General features: G+C 45.7%; 1 protein-coding gene across 2 annotated transcripts in view; it reads right to left on the bottom strand.

Moving 5' to 3' along the window:
* Kdm2a (lysine demethylase 2A) overlaps nt 1–23,874 on the bottom strand; it is a 108,290-nt gene extending 84,416 nt beyond the window's left edge. Inside the window, exons 1-3 of one of the 2 annotated variants that reach the window (XM_042675590.1) lie at nt 23,625–23,874; nt 22,376–22,500; nt 9,066–9,189 (exon numbers count right to left, since the gene is read on the bottom strand). Coding sequence is in view for 1 of the 2 variants with exons in the window: in XM_042675589.1 (XP_042531523.1) it covers nt 22,376–22,417 (42 nt within the window). In the remaining variant the exon portion in view is untranslated. The remainder of the gene's footprint in view (nt 1–9,065; nt 9,190–22,375; nt 22,501–23,624) is intronic. The other variant, XM_042675589.1, reaches the window with a different exon arrangement.
* Between the last annotated feature and the right edge of the window lie 2,999 nt (nt 23,875–26,873).

Here is a 26,873-nt window from a genome sequence, read left to right as displayed (position 1 = left end):
AAAAAGGAAACAAAAAATTCTGAAAGAGCAGGCTATTACTAGGGTACAGACAAAGGAAAGGTTAGAACTAAGAGTGACAGCAGGAACTACAAGAGGATAGTATTAGAAACCAACTGGTCTCACCAACAACTTAAGCCTAGAAGGCTAACAGAATCATCAAAGCAGTATATACTAATAATATCATTAACATCCCCCCCCAAAAAAAGTATTCTCTCTCACCTTAAAACAAAAACTTTAGGATAGCCTCTTCTGGATCTTATAATTTGTCATACTTAACATTTTAGCTATAACTTGCTCCTCTTCTTCCTCTTCCTTCCCCCTTCATGCAACCCAAATTTACTTGAACTTACTTTTTGGTATCACATTTATTTTGAAGAATGTTTTTTGCCCAAAATGGCACTGTCCCAAAGTTACCAATAACCTCTATGCTGCCAAATCCAACGGAAACTTCTTAATAGTGTATTAAACCTAAGCAGCATCAACCTCAATGAACCACTCCTTCCTCTTTGAGAGACTAGCAGGAGGCTGGGAATACAGCTCAGTGATACAGCACTTGGATGCTATGCATGAGGCCTTCGTTTTGATCTAAGACAGAAGGGAAAGGAAGGGTGAGAAAAGAGAAAATAAAAGGGTAGTTGACATAAGCTGGTAGCTGGGCCAGGTGGCATACACTTGTAATCCCAGCCTTCAAGAGGCCTAGGCAGAGGTATAGCAAGTTTCAGACATAGACTGATTACACAGTGAGTCTCAAGAAAAAGGAAGAGAAGAGAAGCCAAGCGAAGCAAAGACAGGCATAGGTGGCTCAGGCCTGTAATCCTAACTACTCAGGAGGCTGAGATCTGAGGATCGGCAGTTCAAAGCCAGCCCAGGCTGGCCAGTCCTGGAGACTCTTATCTCCAATTAACCACCAGAAAACTGGAAGAGTGCTCCCCTTGAGCTGAAGAGCTGAAGGATAGTGCCCGGGCCCAGAGTTCAAGCCCCAGGACAAAAAAAAAAAAGAGAGAGAGGAAAAGGACAGGGAGGACAAGGAAGGAGAATACAAACTAGAACCAAATGTCCCAAAATACAACTTCTCATCAAGTGCCAATGGCTCACATCAATAATCATAGATATTCAGAAGACTGAGATAGAGAAACTACACGAGTAGGAAGATCTTGATTTAGAACTAGAGGTGTTACTCAAGTGATAAAGAGTACCAGCTTTGAGTATAAAAGCTGTGAGGGTTCAAGGTCCTGAGTTCAAGTCCCAGTACCCTCACAAAACCCAAACAAACTTAGTGAGTGATAAGATACCCATGATAAGATACCCACGACAAACTTTACTATCTGGTAATCTTAGACAAGTGGAATAGTGATGTCTTCTGGCATTTTCTTTGTTTTGAAAATATTTATTTCAAGGCTTATGAGCATTAAATAAATAAAAACATACACACTTAGAACAGTTTTGTGGTTGTAGCTTCTGGGGGCTTGAACTCAGGGCTTAAGCATTGTCCTTGAGCTCTTTTGCTCCAAGCTAGTGCTCTACCACTTGAACTAGGGAGCTACTTCTGGTTTTCTAGTACTTAATTGGAGATAAGAGTCTCAGAACTTTCCTGCCTGGGCTGGCTTCAAACTGCACTCCCCAGATCTCAGCCTCCAGAGTAGCTAGGATTACAGGCATGAACAACCAGCACCCAGCACGGACCAGTTCTTTTTTTTTTCTAATGTAAGAACTAAGTAATCATTCAAATTTTTATTTTAATGTAGTTCTTGATGTGTACTATAAGTGCTACATACAGTCTCTTGGCTTCCATAGCTAAATCCTCTCATTGTCCTTCTCCTTACACTCTTTGCAGAACATCAGTGCTACCCTACTTCAATTATATTTATATGCTTCTGAGGCCCAGAAGCACATCTAATCACAAACTCCAAAGTTATACTACAATGTTTCACAGGTACTTCATAGTCAACCAATTCAAACTTACTCAACACTAAATTTATGGCTGGGGATGTAGCTCAATGGTAGACAACATGCCAATATGTGAAAGCATAAGGGAGGGGGAAAAAAGTCACACAAGGGTCTAGGAAAGTGGCTCAGTGGTAGAGCACTTGCCTTGCATGCGTGAGGCCCTGGGTTCGATTCCTCAGCACCACATAAACAAAAAGAAAAAAGTTGGAAGTGGCGCTGTGGCTCAAGTGGTAGAGCGCTCTTGAGCTGAAGAGCTGAGGGACAGAGCCCAGGCCCAGAGTTCAGGCCTCACGACCGGAACCAAAAAAAAAAAAAAGTCACACAAGAGGAAACTTGAGAATCATACTTATATATACCTTTTTACACTTACTAACCTTAATACATTTGATAAGCCAAAGTTCTATGATACTATTTTGTAAATATTCTTTTCAGATTATCTCCTCTTTTCGGTGTCCTGTCCGGGCTTGAACTCAAGGCCTTGCACTCTTGCTCTGCTTTTTTGTTCACAGCTGACACTCTACCACTTGAACCACACCTCCAGTGTTTTTGCTAAAAAGTCTAAAGGATTTTTCTGCTCAGGCTGAGTTTGAATGGTGATCCTTAGATCTGTCTCCCAGGTAGCTAGAATTACAGGTTTGGCCTTACCTCCTGTTATCAGTTCTTTTTTTTTTTTTTTGGGTCCAGTCGTGGGGCCTGAACTCTGGGCCTGGGCACTGTCCCTCAGCTCTTCAGCTCAAGGCTAGCACGTTCTACCACTTGAGCCACAGCGCCACTTCCAACTTTTTTCTTTTTGCTTATGTGGTGCTGAGGAATCGAACCCAGGGCCTCATGCATGCAAGGCAAGCACTCTACCACTGAGCCACCTTTCCAGCCCCCGTTATCAGTTCTTTAATCCATACTAGATATTACAACTTACCTGAACCATTGCAGACCTCCCCAGAGCTATTCTTGTACTCTCCCTGATCCTTTCTCTACAATTCAGCTACTGATCCCAAACATACTATTCACTCCTCAGCTAAACTACATTCTCACTGTATATATGGTAACACCTTATTTAACATGACTCTGACTACCAATCAAGATTGTCTTCCACTCATATCTCTGTAGTTCCGGTTTTTTGTCTTTTTTTATGTGTGGCCTTTTTATGTTTTTGGTCAGACCTGGGGCCTGAACTCAGGGGCCTGGGCACAGTCCCTGAGCTTCATGTGCTAGCACTCTACCACTTGAGTCACAGCATTTCTGGCTTTTTCTATTTATGTGGTACTGAGGAATCAAACCCAGGGCTTCATCTATGCTAGGCAAGCACTATATCACATTCCCCAGCCTTCTGCAATGATTTCCTGGGTTTTGTTTTGGTTGGCTTGTAAGTGTCTCAAACATGTCAAATTCATTCCAACTTGGATTTTTTGCATTAAATAAAAACTCCTGCTGGGTATCAAAGGCTCATGCCTATAATCCTAGCTATTTAGGACACAGAGATCTGGAGATCTCTGCTCAAAACCAGCCCCTGCTTTATCTCCAATTAACCATCAAAAGGCTGTAAGTGGAGCTGTAGCTCAAGTAGCAGAGTGCTAGACTAGAGTACAAATGTCAGGGACAGGAGCCAAGCCCTGAGTTCAAGTCCCAGGACCAGCACCAAAAAAGAAAAAAATCTTCCACTATGCCTAGATACCTCTTATCTCACACTTCAGGAATTACCCTTAAAACCTTTTTTAGGGAAAGTGTCCAATGATGTCTCAGCCCACTACTAAAGTTTAAATTAGAGTACCTTATTATATATATGCTTTTTACTACATCACATTTACCACTGTAACCCTTTGTATAACCTACCAAAAAAAAGAACATTTTCCCAGTCTAATAATCAGAAATGTCTCCAAAATTATTCAGCGTCTCCAGAGAAGCAAAATTAGGTCCAGTTTAAATAAATCTCCAACAAGACTCTTGGCATTTATACACAAATAGTAAGACTAAAGGAAGATATTCTTAGGGGAGGAATCCAAAGAAGTAATACCTCTCTCTGAATATTTAAAATACAATTTACAAAACAAATTCCTGGAAATGAAAATAGTTTTTTTGTTTTTGGTAATGGTGGTGGTAATGTTTTTGCCTTTTTTAAAATGTATTTTGGGGCTGGAAATGTGGCTTAGTGATAGAGTGCTTGCCTAGCATGCATGAAGCCCTGGGTTCAGTTCCTCAGTACCACATACACAGAAAAAGCTGGAAGTGGTGCTGTGGCTCAAGTGGTAGAGTGCTAGCTTTGAGCAAAAAGAAGCTGAGGGACAGTGCCCAGGCCCTGAGTTTAAACCCCATGACCAGCGAAAAAAAAAAAAAAGTATTTTATTCTGCCTTTTGGGGAAGGGGAGTCACAGAAATGGAGGGAGGATTGAGGAACAAATGCAGTCACTCAGTAGACACTATATGGAAAAAGAACTATGTAATTTGTAACTGGGTAAAAGTAAAGGAAGGGATAACATCGTCCAAAAAGAAATGTACTCATTACCTGATGTATGGAACGGTAAACCCTCTGCATAACACCTTAATGATAATACAATAAAAATAAATAATCTCCTAATCTCCAACTTCCAAAACATCCACCATCATTCTCTATCCCTTTCAAAAAGTCCTACCTGCCAGGTGCCCATGGCTCATGGCTGTAATCCTAACTACTCAGGGATCAGGGTTCAAAGGCAGTCTGGTCAGGAAAGCCTATGAGACTCTTTTCTTTCTGTTGGTCATGGGCCTCAACTCTGGGCCTGGGTGCTGTTCCTCAGCTCTTACGCTCAAGGCTAGCACTCTAATACTTGAGCTATAACACCATTTCTGGCTTTTTCTGCATATGTGGTGCTGAGGAATCGAAGCTAGGGTCTCATACATGCAAGGCAAGCACGCTACCACTGAGCCACCTTCCTAGCCCCCCCACCATGAAACTCTTATCTCCAATTAACTGCCAGAAAATTGGAAATGGTACTTTGGCTCAAGTAGTAGAGCACTAGCCTTGAGCTCAGGGACAGGGCCCAGGCCACAAGTTCAAACTCCCCCACCTCCTCCGGCAAAAAAAAAAAAAAAACACAAAAAAATTCCTAGGTATGGGCTTTACGGTAACCCATGAGTACCTGGAATACTTAAATTCATTTGCCTTTGCCTCCAATATTAGTAAGAGTTGATGCTAGAAACTCAGGACTTATTATCCCTGATTAAGTACTCTCCACTTAATTCTGTCAGTCCTTCACTATCAATATATTTTGCTTCTAACTCTTCCTTGCCATATTTCCACTACTTATGTCCAGAATAGTGGCTCTCAAACCTTACTAACCATGCATCAATCATTTATCTCATTAAAATACAGCTTACAATACCTGGTGGCTGACACCTATATCCCTAGCTACTCAGGAGGCTGAGAATGAGAAGATCTTGGTTTGAAGCCAGTCCACGTAGAAAAGTTCACAAGACTTCATATCCAATAAACCAGCAAAAAGTCAAGCTAGAGGCATAGCTCAAGTGGTAGCTGTGATCAAAATTTCAAACCTGGAACCAGCTGAATGAATGAATGAACAAATAAATTAATATTAAAATACCCTGCTCAGCAGGGTACAGTGACACACAGCTGTAATTCCAACACTCAGGTAGCAAAAGCTGGAAGTTCAGGAATTCAAGGTCACTTTGGACTACACAGAAAATATGAGATTGGACTGGTCTATTCAACCATACACTGTCTCTGGCTGGAAAGGTGGCTTAGTGGCAGAGTGCTTGCCTAGCATACATGAAGCACTGGGTTCCATTCCTCAGCACCACATAAATAGAAAAAGCCACAAGTGGCACTGTGGCTCAAGTGGTAGAGTTCTGGCCTCAAGCAAAAGCAGCTCCGGGACAGTGCCCAGGCCCTGAGTTCAAGCCCCAGGATTGTCCCTCCCACCCCCCCCCCCAAAAAAAAATACACTCTCAAAAAATAAAAAAGCCAACAACAACAAGCTGACATAGTAATGTTAGCTACTTAGGAGGCTAAGACCTAGAGGACTAAGGTTCAAAGCCAGCCTGGACAGAAAAATCTTAAGAGACTCTATCTCTAATTAACCATCAAAATGATGGCTGAAAACTAAGAGGTGTGGCTCAGCCATCCAGCACTTGCTTAGCAAAATTATGAACCAAGTAAAACCCTTACTACTGCCAAAAACAAAAACAGGGAGATGTTAGAAGATTTATTTATGTTTAATTATTATTAAGGTACTGTACAGATAGGTTACCGGTTCATAAGTCAGGTAATGAGTACATTTCTTTTTGGGCAATGTCATCCCTTCCTTCACTTTTCCCCAGTTATCCCTTTCCATCCCTGTCTACAAATCGCATAGTTCACTTTCCACACAGTATAGAATGTAGCTGAATGGTACAGCACAGTTAGCAGGCTCAAGATGCAAAGTTAACTAAACAAGATGAGAAGAAGAAGGGGAAAAAAAAATTTTGGCAGGCGGTGGTGGTTTGTACCTGTAATCCTAGCTACTCAGACGGTTGAGATATGAGCATCATGGTTCAAAGCCTGTCCAGATAATAAAGTCCTGAGATTATGTCTAATTAAAAAAGCTGGAAGGGGCTGGAAGGTGGCTCAGTGGTAGAGCGCTTGCCTTGCATGCATGAGGCCCTGGGTTCCATTCCTCAGCACCACATAAGCAAAAAGAAAAAAAGCCAGAAGTGGCACTGTGGCTCAAGTGGTAGAGCGCTAGCCTTGAGCTGAAGAGCTGAGGGACAGCGCCCAGGCCCAGAGTTCAAGCCTCACAACAGGACCCAAAAAAAAAGCTGGAAGTAGCTCAAGTGGTAGGCTAGAGTGTCAGCCTTGAGTGAAAAAACTGAGGGACAGTGCCCAGACCCTGAATTTCAAGCCCTAGCGCTGGTAACCAAAAGACAAACACAAAAGCTGGACTTGAAGGCATGCCATAAGTGTAGAGTCAGCTGTGGAGGGGAGGAAAAAAGCCCATCAAGGGCAGGAGGCCCTAAGTCCTAGCAGTCTCCTTTGATGCACACACAAAAAAAGAAAAAAACATCAAATAAACAACTACATATTTGTAGGCCCAACACCAGGCTTTCTGATTCCATAAGTTTGAGGTAAGACCCAAGTATATATACTTCCAACATGTCTCAGATACATAGAAAATGGATGCTGATGATGATACTTTTGAGAATCACTGCCTTAAGAGTTCAAGAAGTTTCAAAGGATACCTTATTTTTGACATTCTACAGTCTGGGACTTGAACCTGCCAAATTATTCCTAGAAAATGTAACCTTAAACTATAGCTGGGTGTGATGGTGTATGTATATCTGTAATTCCAGCTTGCAGAAGGTGGAAACAAGAGAATAGCTTCATCTAGTTCGGACTAGGTTACTTAGAGAGTCTATCTCAAAAAGAAAGAAAGAAACAAACAAACAAACCCCACCCCACCCCGCCCCGCCCTTTTTTTGTCAGTCATGGGCCTAAACTCAGCCTGGGCGCTGTCCTTCAGCTCAAGGCTAGCACTCTATCTACCACTTGAGCCACAGCACTACGGCTTTTTCTGCTTATGTGGTACTGAGGACTTAAACTCAGAGCCTCATGCATGCAAGGTAGCACTCTACCACTGAGCCATCTTCCCAGCCCCAAAAAGCCCTTTTTTTGTGTACCAGTGCTGGGCCTTGAACTTAGGGCTTAGACACTGCTTTTTTTTTTTTTCAAAGCTGGCAATCTGCTACTTGAGCCACTTCTCTACTTCTGGGTTTTTGGTGTTTAATTGGAGATGAGAGTCTCACTGTCCTACGTGGCTTTGAACTGTGAGATAAGAGTCCCACTGTCAGGCTGGGAATGTGGCTTACTGGTGGAGTGCTTGCCTAGCATGCATGAAGCCCTGGGTTCAATTCCCAAGTACCACATACATAGAAAAAGCCGAAGTGACACTGTGGCTCAGGTGCTAGAGTATTAGCCTTTAGCAAAAGAAACTCAGGACCAGTGCCCAGGCCCTGAGTTCAAGCCCCAAGACTGGCCATTAAAAAAAAAGTCTCAGCTGGGTGCCAGTAGCTCACACCTGTAACTCCAGCTACTCAGGAGGCTGAGATCTGTGGATCATGTTTCAAAGCCAGCCTAGGCAGGAAAGTCCGTGAGACTCTTATCTCCAATAAACCACCAGAAGAAAATTGAAAGTGGCTCAAGTGGTAGAGTCATGAGATGAACAGCTAAGGGACAGCACCCAGGACCACAGTTTAAGCCCCATGACTGACCAAAAAAACAGCCCCACTGTCCCAGGTGGCTTTGAACTGTGATCCTCAGATCTCAACCTCCTGAGTGGCTTGAGCCACCCGCTCCTGGCTTGGAAATAACATTTTAACCTTCAAAAGACTCTTCTAGCTAGAGCTGGTGTCTCAAGCTTACAATCCTAGCTGCTCAGGAGGCTGAGATCTGAAGATTACAGTTCAAAGCCAACCTGGGCAGGAAAATATATGAGACTCTTTTTTTTTTTTTTGTCTTTTTTGGTACTGGGGATCGAACCCAGGACGTTGCACTTGCTAGGCAAGCACTTTGCCACTGAGCTACATCCCAGCCCATGAGACTCTTATCTCCAATGAATCACCATAAAACTGGAAGTGATGCTATGGCTCAAAGTGATTGATCACTATCTTTGAGCAAAAGAGCTTAGGGACAGTGCCCAGGCCAAGGGTTTAAACTCCATAACCTACCAAAAAAAAAAAGTTATTTCCAGAGGTGGAAGCTGGTGGCTCACATCTGTAATTCTAGCAACTACTTAGGAAGCTAAAATTTAAGGATTTCATTTCAAAGCTAGTCAAAGCAGGAAAGTCTATGAGAATCTTGTCTCCAATTAACCTCCAAAAAACCCAGAAATGGAGTTATGGCTCAAGTGGTAGAGAACTAGACTTGAATTCAGATCTGTGCCCAGGGCTTCCGTTCTAGCCCCAGTACCAGCACATGCATACATAAAGTGTATTCTGACATCATTATCAGTGCCTCCCAAAATACACCGCCTATTTTAGTCCTACCATTCTAATACCCATATGATGCAGACTTTATACAAACCATAGTAATGCTTATACTGTTGTCTTTACAACTTGAAAGGAAACCCACTTCCCTCCTCCTCTCTACCTACCTGCAGGAGGCCTTCACCACTGTATTTGCCAAAACCATTCGTTTGGTCACTATTTGCTGCCTTTTATCTTTAGGAAGTTTAAGTTTTTACCAAATACTCATAGACAGAGAAAACCCCCAAGAACCTAAAATTTAAAACAGAAAACAAGGATATGAGTGTCATGCATAAGTTAAAAACTTAACATACACACAAACTGTGCAACACTATAATTTTAATAGGTTAAGTATAGTAAGCTCAAAGTTATTTTTTTAATGTGCCAGTTTATTTTAAACAAAGTCTAACACTGGCTATCAAATATTTATAACTAGATTTATATGTTTAGATGTTTATCACACAGTTGTTAGGAAAGAAATTTTAGATGTAGCCTCAAACCACAAGTTCAAGACTTGCTTGAACTCACAGTGATACTGTGTCTCAATGCCAGTGGTTCACACCTGCAATCCTATCTACTCAGGAGGCTGAAACCTGAGGATCTGCAGCTTCAAAGCCAGCCTGGGCCAGGCATCAGTGGCTCACACCTGTAATCCTAGGTACTCAGGAGGCTGAGATCTGAGGGTCGAGGTTCAAAGCCAGCCAGGGCAGGAAAGTCCGTGAAACTCTTATCTCCAATAAACTACCAGAAAACCGAAAGTGTCACTGTAGCTCAAGTGGTAGAGCGCTAGCCTTCAGCTCAAGAGCTAAGGGACAGCCCACAGGCCCAGAGTTCAAGCCCCACAACTGACCAAAAAAAAAAAAAAAAAGCCAGCCTGGGTAAGAAAGTCCTTGGGACTCATCTCCAATTAATCACCAGAAAACTGGAAGTGGATCTTCGGCTCAAAGTGGTAGAGCACTGGCCTTGAGCAAAAAAGTGCTTGGAAGGGGGCTGGGAAGGTGGCTCAGTGTTAGAGCGCTTGCCTTGCATTCATGAGGCCCTGGGTTCCATTCCTCAGCACCACATAAGCAAAAAGAAAAAAGCCGGAAGTGGCGCTGTGGCTCAAGTGGTAGAGCACTAGTCTTGAGCTGAAGGGCTGAGGGACAGCGCCCAGGCCCAGAGTTCAGGCCCTATTACCGGACCCAAAAAAAAAAAAAAAAAGAGCTTGGGAACATCACCAAGGCCATGAGTTCAAGCCCCACAACCAATCCAAAAAAAAAAAGGAATATGAGCCATGTACTGGTAGCTTACACCTGTAATCCTAGCTACTCAGGAGGCTAAAGATGTGAGGCTCACAGTTTGAAACCAGCCCAGGCAGGAAAGTCCATGAGTCTCCTATCTCCAACAAATTAACTCAGAAAAAGCCAAGAGTATTGCTATGGCTCAAGTGGTACAGCACTTGTCTTGAGCACAAAAATGCTCAGGAACAGTACCTAGGCCCTGAGATCAAGCCCCAGGTCTGGCAAAAATAAAAAGGACATGTATGTGCCCCTGCATGACATACTGTAAACATATCAAATACTAACTACTGGCCAAAACTAAGAATTTTATTGTTTTTGGTTGGTAGTGAAGCCTGGGTGCTGACCCTCAGCTCTTCAACACAAGGTTAGTGCTCTACCGCTTGAGCCATGACACCACTTCTGGCTTTTTCTGCTTATGTGGTGCTGAGGAATGGAGCCACCTTCCCAGTCCCTAAGAATTTCTAATACAAACACAATCCATTATGTTACAGATTTAAGGCTGTCTAAAGATCAGCAAAAACCTTGATGTAGAAGGTTTATCTCAGGAGAACTTAAAATTCAGGCGCTCCATTTTTTTTCTTTTTGGTCAGTCCTGGGGCTTAAACTCCGGCCCTGGGCCCTGATCCTGAGCTCTGTTGTTCAAAGCTAGTTCCTTTAGACTTTGAGCCACAGCTCCACTTCCCATTTTTGAGTGCTTAATTAGAGATGAGCATCTCAAGAGGACTTTTCTGCCCAGACTGGGGCTGGCTTCGAACCACGATCCTCAGATCTTAGCCTCCAGAGCAGCTAGGATTACCCGGTTTCAGGTGTGTGTGTGTGTGTGTGTGTGTGTGTGTGTGTGTGTGTGTGTCAGTGTGTGTGTGTGTGTGTGTGTGTGTGTGTGTGTGTGTGTGTGTGTGTGTGTGTGTGTGTGTGTGTGTGTGTGTGTGTGTGTGTGTGTGTGTGTGTGTGTGTGTGTGTGTGTGTGTGTGTGTGTGTGTATGCCAGTCCTGTGGCTTGAACTCAGGGCATGGGAATTGTCCTAAGCTTCTTTAGCTCAAAGCTAACCTTCTACCACTTGAGCCACAGAGCCACTTCCTGCGTTTTCTGTTTATGTGGTACTCAGGAATTGAACCCAGGGATTCATGAATTCAAGGTTAGCGCTCTACCACTAAGCCTCATTCCCAGCCCCAGGCTCTACTTTTAAACTCAACCAAATATTCTCTTATTTGTGCTAATGGCCAAATACCAAAAAGGTGTTTATCTGACACGTGTTAAACATTACATTTTTGCTATACTTTATGTCTTCTAGTTCTTACCTCGTCTGCAAAACCCAGTACTTAGGTATCTTGCTTACCCACGTATACTAACCTCTCCTGCATTTTTGTGGCCTAGCACTCAAGAAAATTTGTACCTAGGCAGGGTGGTATTCACCTATAATACCAGCACTTGGTAGGTTAAGACAGGAAGAATATGAGCTTGAGGCCAGTCTGTATTATATAACAAGATCCTGACCATAAAAAGTCTTTTAAATGTCGTTAATTGTCTTTTAAAAAGAAAAATATAGCCAAGCATCGGTGGCTCATGCCTGTAATATCCTAGCTACTCAGAAGGCTGAGATCTGAGGATCTTGGTTCAAAGCCAGCCCGGACAGGAAACTGTGAGACTCTTGTCTCCAGTAAACCACTCAGAAAACTAGAAGTGGCCCTGTAGCTCAAGTGGTGGAGTGCTCACCTTGAGCCGAAGAGCTGAGATAGTGCCCAGGCCCAGAGTTCAAGCCCCACAACCAATAAAAATAAAACTAAAAGAAAAAGAAAAATATATGTATCACAGATTTCAATGATTTCTACAAGTACTTACAGACCCCATTTGCTGTTGGAGGTACTCAGTATGTATGTAGCATGTACAAAACATCCTCTCACAAAGTTTACGCTAATGGAAGGCTATACCAAACAAGCATAAATGCAGTAGCAATTAGCACTCAGAAAAATAAAACAAGAGAAAGTGATAGGGCATAAATATAGTCCTCTTGCTGGGTGCCCAAAATACAGCTTAATGTATAAGAATAATTAGTTCTCTCGAATGCATTTGGAGCCACACAAAAATGAGCAACAAGCGGGGCACCGGTGGCTCACGTCTGTCATCCTAGCTACTCAGGAGGTTGAGATTTGAGGATCACGGTTCAAAACCAGCCCAGGCAGGAAAGTCCGTGAAACTCTTTATCTCCAATAAACCACCAGAAAACTCGAAGTGGCGCTGTGGCTCAAGTGGTAGAGCGCTCGCCTTGAGCTGAAGAGCTCAGGGACAGCACCCAAGCCCAGAGTTCAAGCCCCAGGACCAAAAAAAAAAAAAGAGCAACAAGCTGGGTGCCCGGTGGCTCACACCTATAATCCTAGCTAGTCAGAAGGCTAAGAGTTGAGGATTACAATTCAAAGCCAGCCTAGGTAAGAAAGTCCATGAGACTCTTGATCTCCAATTAACCACCAGATGAGGCTGGGAAGGTGGCTCAGTGGTAGAGTGCTTGCCTCACATGCATGAGGCCCTGGGTTTGATTCCTCAGTGCCACATAAACAGAAAAGGGTGGAAGTGGTGCTATGGCTCAAGTGGTAGAACGCTGGCCTTGAGCTGAAGAGCTGAGAGAGACAGCACCCAGGCCCAGAGTTCAAGCCTCTTGACCACCCAGGCCCAGAGATCAAGAGATCAAGCCCCACAACTGACCAAAAAAAGTAAAAATAAATTTTAAAAACCACCAGAAAACCAAAAGTGGCGCTGTGGCTCAAAGTGGTAGAGCACTAGCCTTGAGCTCAGGAATGGTGCCCAGGCCCAGAGGTTCAAGCCCCATGACTGGCAAAAAAAAGAAAAGAAAAAAGAATGAGCAACAAGTTTCTCCTGTAACAACCACAATAGTGTACTCCTCTAACAGACAAAATCCCATGAAATAATTATGAATAAGCAAGTGAATTTTTTTCTAATTGTTAAGATACTCTCATTTTAAAGAAAAAGACTTCAGTACTCCATTTTGCCTAGCCTATTCTCAGTGACAAAGATATCAGACAAGAGCAAAGTGAAAGCATTTATAAGAAAGGATAATCTGTGGGGTGCCAGTGGCTCACACCTGTAATCCTAGGTACTCAAGTGGTTGAGATCTGAGGATCATGGTTCAAAGCCAGCACAGGCAGGAAAGTTCGTGAGACTTTTATCTCCAATAAACCACAAAAAAAACAGAAGTGGCACTGTGGCTCAAGTGGCAGAGTATTTGCCTTGAGCTTCAGAGCGTAGGAACAGTGCCCAGAGCTCACGCCCCATGATTGACAAAAGAGAAAAAGAAAGAAAAAGGATAATCTGAAAGCTGCTGAATCTGAAAACAACAATTTTAAGGATAACCCAAGGAGAGATGGGAATATCACTATGACTGCATTCAACTAGCCCCTAATGAAGATTAACAGTGCTGAGATAGTTTTACAGAGAATCATATGCAACTCCTATTAGCAGAATTGAACATCCAATAGGGTGTTAAGAAAAAATTCTTAATCTCATCAAGATTGATAAGCAAAATGAATTCTCAAGTATATCAACACTTTACCACCACCACTGCCCAGATAATAGATGAAATTTAGGTAAAATCAAGAAAAAGCACTCAGGCTACATAATTTTACTCTTAAGTATATTGTATTTACTTTCACACTGATTTGCATTTTCATTTGTTTCTACAATTACCATTGGCAGGAGCTAAATTCACTAGAAGGAGCTAGGAATCTTTTTCCATACTAAACATAAATATATGTGCAATTTGCTACACAGGTTAGAGACCGATACTACAGTTGATATTAACATATGTAACAAAGGTCATCTTTCCAATAAAAACAAAAATAGTTCCAAGTAAAACCTGAAGGTCAGGGGCTGGGAAAGTGGCTCAGTGGTAGAGCGCTTGCCTTGTATGCATAAGAACTTGGGTTCGATTCCTCAGCACCACATAAGCAAAAAGAAAAAGCCGGAAGTGGTGCTGTGGCTCAAGTGGTAGAGCGCTAGCCTTGAGCTGAAGAGCTGAGGGACAGCGGCCAGGCCCAGAGTACAGGCCCCACGACCCGACTCAAAAAAAAAAAACAAAAACAAAAAACCTGAAGGTCATTCAGGCACTGGTAGCTCATGCCTGTAACCCTAGCTTCTCAGAGGAGGCTGAGATCTGAGGATTGTGATTTGAAGCTATCCTGGGCAGGAAAGTACACAAGACTCTTATCTCCAAATAACTACCAGAAACTGGAAGTGGTACTGTGGTTCAAAGTGGTAGAGAACTAGCCTTGAGCAAAGAAGTTTAGAGATAGCACCAGGCTGAGTTCCCCAAAACCAACAAAATATATATATATATTTGACAACCTAGACAGAAAAGTCTATGAACTTCTTTTTGTTTTGTTTTGTCAGTTGTGGGGCCTGAACTCTGGGCCTGGGCGCTGTCCCTCAGCTCTTCAGCCCAAGGCTAGTGCTCTACCACTTGAGCGTCAGCCCCGTTTCTGGCTTTTTCCGCTTATGTGGTGCTGAGGAATTGAACTCAGGGCCTCATGCATGCCAGGCAAGCAAGCACTCTACCACTAAGCCACCTTCCCAGCCCCATCTATGAACTTCTTATCTCGAATTAACTACCAAAGGACAGCACCAGGCCTTGAGGTTCAAATCTCAATAATGGTAGGTACGCATGCACGCGCGCGCGCACACGCACGCACGCGCGCGCACACACACACACACACACACACTTCAAGGGTCACTGCACTGCATCACTATAAATCTCATGTATTAACTTTTTTTTTTGGTGGTGGTCTATGGGTTTGAACTCAGGACCTAATGTTTGCTAGAAAGATGCTCTTACCTCTTAACCTATGCCCTCAGCTCATTCTTACTTTTTTTAGTAATCTCTTATAAAAGGTCCACCAATTTACACTTTCCATGTAGCTACAATGAAAGGCATATACCACCTTAACCAGCAACTAATTGAGATAGGGTATCAAACTTATACCTGGACTGGCCTGGAACTCTGAACTTCCTGATCTCAGTCTCATGTAGCTAGGATGTCAAGTGTATATCACTATACTCCACTATTAATTGATGAGTCTCATGTACATGCCTGGGCTGGGTTAGAACTTCAATCCTCCTAATAGCCATCTGCCTCTCAAGTAGCTAGGATTATATGCATGAGCCAAAGGCGGCTAGTCTACACACTGACTTTTGACTCATGTTATTTAATTTTTGGCTTTTCTAGACAATAAAAAAAATTATATAAGGATAATTCTCTTATCCCTAAGGAAAGTGTAAGGTCCATTCCTGGACGGCGAACAGACCTCACCCAGTACCTGCGTTACCTAGGCAACTGGGACACCTGGAAGAGGTCACATCCGCATCCGCTGAGGTCACATCTGAATTTGATGTGGCCACACCTTTCCCCGCCCATACCCTAGATAAGGGCTAGCCCAGGCCCAGACTCTCTCTTTCTCTCTCTGTTCGTTTCTAGCTCTTGCTCTTCTTTTCTAGCTCTCTCTGCTCTCTCTCTGCTCTAGCTCTTTCCTCTCTCTTTCCCAGCCACGTGGAGTGCAAACCTTGCCTGGTCCCAGCAGGTCTACTGAATAAACCTACCCCTTACCTGAATACCACGTGCGTGCTGGTGCTGTTCTTACTCGGCTACCTCTTTTTAAAAACCTAACAGAAAGTTGGAAGAGAAGATATGGCTCAAGTGACAGAGTGCCAACCTTGAATGAAAAAGCCAAAGGATAACAGCCAAGCTCTGAGTTCAAGCCCTACTACTACCAGAAAACAAAACAAAAAACTCTAAGTGTTCATTTAAGCAAATCGAAGAGCATACTCACTTTGTTATCTCCTAGCTGTTCAACTCCAACAGTACAAAATAATCATTCTAGTTCAAGAAAGTAGAGTTTATGCCCTAAATCTATCCATCTATCCATCTACCCATCCATCCATCCACACCCCCTTCAAAGGTAAAAAAATAAAATAAAATGAAATTGGTCCAGTACAGGTGGCTCACACCTGTAATTCTAGCTACTCAGGAGGATCTGAGGATCATGGTTCAGAGCCAGTCTAGACAGAAAAAAACGTGAGATGGGGATGGGAAGGTGTCTCAGAGGTAGAGCGCTTGCCTTGCATGCATGAGGCCCTGGGTTCGATTCCTCAGCACCACATAAATAAAAAGAAAAAAGCCAGAAGTGGCGCTGTGGCTCAAGTGGTAGAGCACTAGCCTTGAGCTGAAGAGCTGAGGGACAGTGCCCAGAGTTCAGGGCCCATGACCGGACCCAAAAAAAAAGAAAAAAGAAAAAAACCATGAGAACCTTCTCTCCAATTAACCACCAGAAAACCAGAAGTGGAGCTGTGGCTCAAAGTGGTAGAGTGCTAGCCTTGAACAAAAGTGCCTGAGTTCAAGCCCCTGAGTTCAAGCCCCACAACAACAAAAAAAAAAACCCACAAGATTATTTCTATACATTGCAGACAGACACAATGGGGCTAACCATTCAACTCAGTGGTAAACCATTTGTCTAGCATGCATAAGCCTGTATTTGAACCTAGCAAGAAGGAAGGGGAAAAAAAAAAAAAAACCACACGATGTTAAATATGTACATATTTACATATGTAATTTACATATATGTACATATACAGAATTAATATAAAAATGAGCCTATAACGCCGGGCGTCAGTGAATCATGCCTGTAATCCTAGCTACTCAAGAGGCTGAGATCTGAGGATCAAGATGGCCATGGAACCCTTATCTCCAATTAACTACTAAATAGCCAGAAATGGAGCTGCAACTCAAAGTGGTAGAGCACTAGCCTTGAACACAAAAGCTCAGGAACAATGCCCAGGACCTAAAGTCAAATCCTAGAACTGTCACCAAAAAGAATAAGAAAAAGAAAAGTTGCTCAGTATTTTCATTTAATGGAAGTTCTTCACCTGCCTTTGTGTATTTTTTAATTTACTTTTGTGTTGGTACCGTTGCTTGAAATCAGGGCCTGGGTACTATCCATGAGCTTTTTTTGCTCAAGTCTATTCTACCACTTGAACCACCATAGCTCCACTTACAGTGTTTTAGTGATTAGTTGGAGATGAAGGTCTCAGGACTTTCCTGCCTATGCTGGCTTCAAACCATGATCCTCAGACTTCAGCCTCCTGAGTAGTTAGGATTACAGTTGTGAGCTACTGGTGCTCAGCCCAGACCGTGTGTGTGACTTTTAAAACTCCACAAATAAAACCTAAATTAATCTGGGCGCTGGTGGCTCATGCCTGTAATCCTAGCTACTCAGGAGGCTGAGATCCGAGGATCAGTTCAAAGCCAGCCAGCCCAGGCAGGAAAATGAGACTCCAATCTCCAATAAACCACTCACAAAACCAGAAGTGGCGCTGTGGCTCAAGCGGTAGAGCAGTAGAGCGGTAGAGCGCTTGCCTTGAGCTGAAGAGCTGAGGGACAGGACAGGGCCTAGGCCCAGAGTTCAGGCCCCACGACCGGACCCCCCAGGAAAAAAAAAAAAAAGCTCAGGGACAGCACCCAGGCCCTGAGTTCAAGCCCTACAACCAACAACAACAACAAAAAAAAAAAAAAAAAAAAAAATTCTGTAATATGAACACTCACTACATAGAGACTATATAGAGACACTGGCAGTCAAATAAGCTATAACACACTCCCTACCAAAAGTTTTGTTATAGAAGGAATTTATACTTAAAATACAGCTTTAACTGCAATCTTAGAAGACACAAGTCACCAAAAACTTCAAAATTATTACTCAAAATTCTAAGAAAGCTCCACCAAAATATCTGATGTACCCTTTTCCACAACAGTCCAACAATAGCACATTAACCAAAAGAACAAAATATGCTAGATAAGGAAAAGGTGAATGTGTGCAATAGGTAGAAATTACTTTAAATAAAAGAAAGGCCAACCACTGGAGGTTCGGAAGTGTGATCTTAGTTACTTGAGAATCTGAGATGGGGGGAAATCAAGGTTGGATGCCCACTAGGGCATACACTCCAGATCCCCTTCTCAATCAATACCTAATTGCAATGCAACCTGTCATTCCAACTATGCAGAAGGCTGAAATAGGGAGGATCCTGGCTCCAGACCAGCTACAGCAGAAAAGTCTGAGACTCCATCTCAATATAAAAAGCAGAGTATGTAAGCATATAAAAAAGTGAATTACAGGGCTGGGAAGGTGGCTCAGTGGTAGAGCGCTTGCCTTGCATGCCTGAGGCCCTGGGTTCGATTCCTCAGCACCACATAAGCAAGAAGAAAAAAGCCGAAAGTGGCACTGTGGCTCAAGTGGTACAGTGCTAGCCTTGAGCTGAAGAGCTGAGGGACAGCGCTCAGGACCACAGTTCAGGCCCCACGACCGGACCCCAAAAAAAAAAAAAAAAAAAAGTGAATTACAAGCTGGGTGCTGGTGGCTCCCGTCTATAATCCTAGCTACTCAGGAGGCTGAGATCTGAGGACCACGGTTCAAAGCCAGCTCAGGCAGGAAAGTCCATGAGACTCTTATCTCCAATTAACCACCAGAAAACCGGAAGTGGCACCATGGCTCAAAGTGCTAGAGCACTAGCCTAGAGCTGAAGAGTTCAGGGACAGAGTCCAGGCCCAGTTCAAGCTCCAGGACTGGCAAAAAAAAAAGTAAACTTTGGGCTGGGAATGTGGGTTAGTGGTAGAGTGCTTGTCTAGCACACATAAAGCCCTGGGTTCAATTCCTCAGCACCACATAAGCAGAAAAAGCCAGAAGTGGCACTGTGGTTCAAGTGGTAGGTTCAGTGCTAGCTTTGAGCAAAAGCAGCTGGGAGACAGTGTCCAAACCCTGAGTTCGAGCCCCAGGTCTGGCAAAAGAAAAAAAAAAAGGAAGATATGGAAAATACACAATACACAAAAGATGAGCATTGCCCCTCAGCAAGGATGACATGCAAATTCATAAAGTGACCCCTATTAAAAACAAAAGATGTTTGCTGAAAGGCTCTTCCTTTAAAGACTGTATTTCGGGGCTGGGAACGTGGCTCAGTGGTAGAGCGCTTGCCTTGCATGCATGAGGCCCTGGGTTCGATTCCTCAGCACCACATAAGCAAAAAGAAAAAAGCCGGAAGTAGCGCTGTGGCTCAAGTGGGAGAGTGCTAGCCTTGAGCTGAAGAGCTGAGGGACAGTGCCCAGGCCCAGAGTTCAGGCCCCATGACCGGACCCAAAAAAAAAAAAGACTGTATTTCAAGTTTCTTCAGATATCTATCAAACAGTTCAACGATTCTAAGTCTATATACTTGACATGATAAAAATGAATTTCATGTAGCAAAAACTACCTCAGAAGGGAGTTCTGCAGCACTGTCTCTTTTCTGTTACCAAATAAAAGTTTAATTCAAGAAATGTCAAGCCAGGCATCAATAGCTCACACTTACAATCCTAGATACTTAGAAGACCAAAATTGAGACTCCAAGTTCAAAGTCATCCTGGGCAGACAAATCTACAAGACTGTTATCTCCAATGAACCAGCAGAAAGACAAGACCTAGAGATGTGGCTCAAGTGATAGATGTGCCAGCCTTGAGTGAAAAAGCTGAGTGAAAGTTCAAGGGCCAGCCGGGCAACAGTGGCTCAAGCCTGTATTCCTAGCTGAGATCTGAGGATCAAAGTTCAAAGCCAGCCTGAGAAGAAAAGTTCCACAGGAGACTCTAATCTCCAATTAACCACCTGAAAACCGCAAGTGGAGCTGTGGCTCAAAGTGGTAGAGATCCAACCTTAAGCAAAAAAAGCTCAGGGACAATGTCCAGACCCTGAGTTCAAGCACAAGGACTGACAAAAAGAAGAAGAAGAAAAGAGGCAGGCACTGGTGGCTCACACCTGTAATCCTAATATGGAAGCTAAGGACTGAGGATCACAGCTCAAAGCCAATCCTAGCAGGGAAGTCTGTGAGATTCTTATTTCCAATTAACCATCAAAAAGCTGGAAGCAAAGCTGTGGCTCAAGTGGAAGTGTTCCAGCCTTGAGTGAAAAAGCTAACATTTAAAAAAGAATTACAATGGGGCTGGGGAAGATGGCTCAGTGGTAGAGTGCTTGCCTTGCATGCCTGAGGCCCTGGGTTCGATTCCTCAGCACCACATAAGCGAAAAGAAAAAAGCCGGAAGTGGCACTGTGGCTCAAGTGGTAGAATGCTAGCCTTGAGCTGAAGAGCTGAGGGACAGCGCCCAGGCCCAGAGTTCAGGCCCCACAACCGGACCCAAAAAAAAAAAAGAATTACAAAAACAACACATAGGGGCTGAGAATGTAGCCAAGCCCAGTGGTAGAGTGCTTGCCTAGTGTTCATGAAGCCCTGGGTTCAATTCCTCAGAACCACATAAACAGAAAAAGCTGGAAGTGATGCTGTGGCTCAAGTGGTAGAATGCTCAGGGACATTGCCCAGGCCTTGAGTTCAAGCCCCAGGACTGGCCAAAAAATAATTAACACATAGATAAGGAACAAAAGGCAATCTCTGAATAAGGCCCACCAAACTATATACTTGCTGTATGCACATGCTAATATATGCCAAACCTTTTTAACAATCACATCAAAAAAGAAAAGCTGCCTGGTGCCAGTGGCTCACGTCTGCAATATTAGGTACTCAGGAGGCTGAGATCTGAAGATCATGAATTGCAGTTCGAGGTTCAAAGCTAGCCAGGGCAAGAAAGTCCATGGGAGTCTTATCTCCAATAAACTACCAAAAAAGCTGGAAGTTGAGCTGTGGTTCAAGTTGTAGAGCACTAGCCTTTAGAAAAAGAAGCTTAGGGACAGCACCAGGCCAAGTTCAAACCCAGAGACCAGGGCCCCCCCCAAAAAAAGTTTATTTGTAATAAAAAAATAAATTTAAAAAGACAGTGAACCTTTTCTCTAAAAGAAGGAAGATCATCAGAAAAATGTATTCAAAAGCAAGTTTTTTCCAAATTCAGTGTAAAACAGAACAAAATAAAACCACCATAAATTTCTATAGTTATATAGACCTTTTAGTTCAGCAAATTCCACATACTACCTACAATTCAGTGACTTTCCTAATATCCCACTCTAAAAACATGAATTAAAATTAATTTTATTAATAAATAATTAATTTATTAATAAATTTATTTTTTTGCTGGTACTTGGGCTTAAACTCAGAGCCAAAATGCTTTCCCTTATTGCCCCCCCCCCCCCCAAGGCTAACACTCTACCACTAGAGCCACAGTCCTACTTCTGGCTTTTTGCTGATTAACTGGAGATAAAAGAGTTTCATGGACTTCTCTGCTTGGGCTGGTTTTAAACTGCAATCCTCTTATCTCAGCCTCCTGAATAGCTAGGATTACAAGCATCAGCCACTGGTGCCCCAGCACAAATATTTGAAATGAATACAGGATAAAATGATTAATAAAGGGGCTGGAAGGTGGCTCAGCGGTACATTGTTTGTGATGCATGCACCATGCACAAGGCCCTGGGTTCGATTCCTCAGCACCACATAAGCAGAAAAGGCCAGAAGTGGCATTGTGGCTCAAATGGTAGAGCGCTAGCCTTGAGCTGAAGAGCTGAGGGACAGCGTCCAGGCCCCATAACCAACCCAAAAAAAAAAAAAAAAAAAGATTAATAAAGTTCTCTGATTACAGAAAACAAAATCGGTTCTAAAAGTCCGGGAATTAAAAGTATTTACATACACAGTTACCCCTCCCAATAAGTAAAATATATTTCAACAAAATATATCTCATACATTCTTTCCAAAATACAGAACCTTAGCAGCATCTAGTACTCTGTATTTCCTCAATCAATACCCTCTACAATCCTCCAAACATACCAAAAGTGCTAACTTGTTAAAATAATCCAGTTTCTCCCAGCTCAAACATTATCTTGAAAAACTATATAGAACTATCCCTACAGTTTTATCCCTATTATTACTATTCTAATATAACTTATCCAACTAAGTTTATTATAACATCAATATGGTAAATTTGGAATCATTATCATTTTAAATGCACAAAACCATTTGATCTGCATTGGTTTCTACCCAACACAAGAAATATTAAGGCTCTAATTACTTGACCAAACCCTTACCTCCCCATTCCTCTGGTACACAGAAAGCCACCTGAAAAGTTTAGCAACACTAAGTTCACAAGAGGAAACAAAATAACTACTTTAAAACTAAGAGCAGAGAAAAGGGAAGGGGGGAATACTAACCAGTCTCTGGCTGTAACGAATCCTTTCTTCTTCGGGTTCCATCTCTTACTCTTCTGTGCAAAGTAGTGTAATGAAACCACTCCAGGGCTGCCTTCCTCTTTCTCCTTAGGAACCAGATTGCAACACTAGAGAATAATGATATGAGCAGACATGAGAACATTTCTCAAACTTAGGCTTTCTTCTCATAGAAAGCAGTATTTAAGATGTGTATTAAATTAGAGGCTAGAAAAAAAATCACGTTCCTTTTCACAAGTTTGGGATCTTTCTGCTCTTAGGCAAGTAGTTCCTTGTCATGTTCAACATTAACCACATTACACCACTGGAGGCCTAGGCAAAAGGAAATGTTGGGGTTTCTGTTCCTATGACAGGCCATACCACTTATTTCTGCCCACGAAATTAGCAAAGGTCCCCTTCATTAGCCAAACATAAATAAAATAAATAAATTGAATTCTAAGTTAAATTTCCAAAAGAAGACTCTAGGACTTGTATCTCCAGAGAGCTAGCTGACCAGATGAGCTGAACTAATCCGGATCTTAAGCAAATTGGTTCTCACACCATCGATTAGAAACTAAGTTGGAAAGAAGGGCAGACTTAACTATACAAAAAAAAAAAACAAACCAACAAATTTAAAGAAGACTCGGAAACAATCACCCATACCCCTCCCTGAGACTGTACACAATCATCACCTTCCTCTCCTACCCGTACCCTCCAGCCCAACACTAGATGTGTACAACTCTGAAACAAATTTGAGTTGCAAATCAAGAGACCAAAATATGGTCTGTGCTTGATAAAGTAGAAAATGAAATGATTCGATCTATGAATACGAGTAAACAGCACTCTTTCCAAAAACTAAAGTGTCACAGTCGAGCCACATCACCAAGTACGGATTTTCATTTTTATAAAAATTCTCAGATAATGGCTTCCATTGGGAATGCAGGTTTTTTTTTCTTTTTGTAACTACATTACAGCCACGTTAACGGCATCCTTTCAAAACTGCTAGGAGACCTGAGGACCTGATGACACAGTTTGCAGTTCGTGGCACTGCCCTCCCGGAGGAAGCCAGTCCTCACCCACGGTCGCGAGGGACCCTGTGTCTGCACCCCCTGAGCAAGGGCCACACGGGCCGGACGGGGAAAACAAGCGATCTACGGTTCCCCCATCGCAAAGAAGAAATAGAAACTTTACATTGTCTTCAGGTAACACAGAGCACCAAACTTCCCAAGGCGGGAGGGGGGGGGGGGAATCTCACCGGGGATTTTGCTCTTGACTTCTTGTCCAAGTGAGAAGTAAAAGATTCCAAAACCAGAGGAAAATTTTGTTTAATCCCACACGTCGTCTTCTGTTTTTTCCGTGGGTTAATCCAGTATCCAGAAAGGGTCAGAGCGACCCAGAAAAGAGAGGAAACAGTTGCAGGATCAAACCTCCTCTTCTGGCTTCGGAGATCCGGCGTCGGAGGCGTCAGGCGCGGGGAGCGCGACCCCTCTGCGCCGAGCCCGGGGCGCCCCCGCCTCCCCCGGGCCGGCGGTCGGCAGTCCGGGCACGAGCCGGGGCCGGGGCCCGAGCCCCGGGTCACACAGTCGCGGGAGCGCCTTCCTCGCGGAGCCCTGGGCCGGCCGCCTCCGGAGCCCGGGAGCGGCGGCCGATCAGCTGAGACCGGCTGGGCCGAGGCTCCCCGCGCCGCCCGGCCCCCCGGAACGCGGGCCCCCGCCCCGGGGGGCGGAGAGGGCGGGAGCGGTGCGGCGCGCCGGCCGGGGGCCCGGGCTGCCCTCGCGTCTCCCCTTCAGCCCGGGCTCCGCGCTGCGGGACGAGCCCCCGTCTACTCCCCAGTCGCAGAGGGAAGACTCCGGGATGTGGGCCCCCTGGCCTTGTCCCTCCTCCCGGGGCGCCCCCTTCCCAGGGGAGGCAGAGTGGCGACAAGCCCGGGAGCTGGGAAGGTGCTCTGCGAGCCGCAGCCGCCGCCGCCGCCGCCGCCGGGGAGGGGTGTTGTTTCCCTCACACAGGAGGAGCCGCCGAAACAGCCGCCGCCATTTTGAACCCGTCAGACTCTCACATACACACAGCTCTCCGCCGCGCACTGCGCAGGCGCCGCCCTCCACCCCTCCTCCCGTCGCCTCTCCACCTTCCCCCGCCCCCACCTCCTTCCAGCCTCCCTTTGCTGCTTACCGCTCTCCCGGGCGCACGTGAACGCGCACGCGTCACTCCCCTCTAAGGCGGACACACCGCCGGCGCGCGCACGCGCGGATGCGTCCGCCTCGAATCGCCCGCGACGCCGACGCGGCTCCCGGCTCCCCACCCCTCGAGTCAGCCCGCACGCCCTCCCGCCCCCGCTCCCCGCCGGCCTCCTCCCAGGGCCCGGGCCTGGCCCACTGCTCGCGCCTGCGCACCGAGCGCTGTCCTCCTCCGCGCGCTCCCTCCCCCCACACAGCCTCGCCTGAACACACACTTCGCCTCTGTGACCCCGCCCATCGCCGGCCAGCTGCGCCGGCCGCCCTCCCCCCACCTCTCCCCGGAGGGCGGTGACCCCCGACCCCCACAAAGCACAACACCCCTCCAAGCACCCGGGAGCAGCTCCCCTTCCCCGCCAGCCCCCCCTCTGCCCCAGGTGGCCCTTTACAGTCACACGGCCCTGAAGGCCGAGCAGCCTGGGCCGGGCGCCCGTGGCCCGTCTCAAAGCGGGGTCCCCCGAGGTCAGGCCCGCCGGGCCCAGGCCGCCCGAGCCGGGCGTCCCACTCGGGCCTGCACGGAATAGGGAGGCGCGGGGGGCCGGCGCATTCTGCCGGCTGTTGTCCCTCGCGCGCCGGCCAGCGGGCCGAGGCCGGCCTGCCCGCCATCCCGGGGCAGGCCGCGGGGGCCCCCGCCGCGGGGCCCGGCCGCCCGGGGCTCGGAGGGCTCCGCGGTGCAGAAGCCCGGCCCCGCCTCACCCACTCCTCGCCGCTCCGAAGGGGCAGGAACCAGGAGTAGCCTGTCTGTCCAGGGCTCGGCTCCCCCAGGGGAGCTCGGGGCGCTCCACAAGGGCGTCCACGGGTTGCGGGGCGCGGGAGACGTCTCCGCGACGGCCCGGGGGCGGCGGCGGCCGGCGCGCCCACCGCGGGCCGCGGGCGCCCGGGGAGGTGGCCCAGGAAGCCCCCGCTGTCGGCCACGTTCAGGTTTTCCGCAGCGCCGGTGCCCCCGGCGGCCCGGGTGGGACGTGACCCCGCCCCCGGCGGGTCGGGGGCGCCCCCCCACCGTGGGGTCCGGGGGCCGTCCTCCCCCCCAGCTCCCGGGCGGACCCCGCCGCCCCGGGCCGCGGCGGGCGCGGGAGGCCCAGCCGGGAAGATGTCTCCTCTCGGTCCGCGCAGCTTTGCGCGAGGGTCAGCGACGGGGCAGCCGCGGCCCGAGCTGCGCCGGCCCTGCCCACGGACGGGCCCCGGCGGCTCGACAGCCGCCCGACGGGCCAGCGGGCTCCAGACGTCGACGGAGCGGGGCCGGAGGAGGCGGCGGTGCCATGCGAGCAGCCCGAGCCCCGAGCCTGATCGGGGCCGTTCCCCCAGCCAATCTCGTGCTCCGGGGCCCGTTTAAATGAGAAACCCCACAAAGGACGGTGACTTGGGCACTGAGTCGCCCGGGGCTCGGGGTTGGCCCGGGCCGAGCGCAGGCACAACAGATCTTTTTTTTCTTTCTTTCTTTCTTTTCTTTCCCCTGAGTTGATTTCCTTAATTCCTGGGAATCAGGATTGAAGGCGCGAGGAAGGGCATGGTGAAACTTACGGACACCTTCATCTCCTTTAGGAAGACGCTTGTGAGAGACCAATGAAATAAGGATGCTTTCTATCATAAACCCAACGGAGCATTTATTACAGAATGAGGATTTTTCTACATGCAAACTCTGGGAATGACAAGTGAAAGTACTTTTTGTGTCTTTGTTTTAAAGATTGACAACTGGAGTGTAAGGTTAAACAGCTTGCATAATTACTCTGAGGGAAGAGTCAGTTCCTTGCATTCGGACACAGCAATATCATTATTTTGATAACATTTCCAGACTTAGGTGTTACAGAGTGCTGATAACGAAGAAGAGAGTCACCTAAATGTATCGGATCTAAAGCCTTTTTCAATCTTCCCGCGATGTTAAAACATACTTAAAAATCATTGGTCAGTCATTTATACTGAGAATATGAGCTAGAAACGGCCATAGGGAATTTGGCACCCTGTGACTACCAAAAAAAGTCAATAACTTGTATAAAAGAAGAGAAAGATTTTTGTCATTGTCAGATTAGTAAATATTGGGCCTCATTGTTATTTGCAAAACCTACAGCTCTATTTCTTGCCCCTTTCTCCCTGTTACTCAGGGAATAGAAGAGGGCGAGCGAAGAAAGAGGAGGGGTCTCTAGCAGTAACTTCATTTTGTCTTGATTTTGTCTTGCCTTTTTCCCTAAAGCTCAGACCCCCTCCAGCAAAAATGCAAGGACCTCCTACAAGTTTTAGGCCCATAGCACTTATTTCGAAGAGGACTGCAAGTAGAA

The sequence above is a fragment of the Dipodomys spectabilis genome, unplaced genomic scaffold (assembly GCF_019054845.1).
Source record: "Dipodomys spectabilis isolate Male_0828 unplaced genomic scaffold, ASM1905484v1 ptg000030l, whole genome shotgun sequence".
Classification (NCBI taxonomy): domain Eukaryota; kingdom Metazoa; phylum Chordata; class Mammalia; order Rodentia; family Heteromyidae; genus Dipodomys; species Dipodomys spectabilis.
This window is presented reverse-complemented; position numbering and strand designations above follow the sequence as displayed.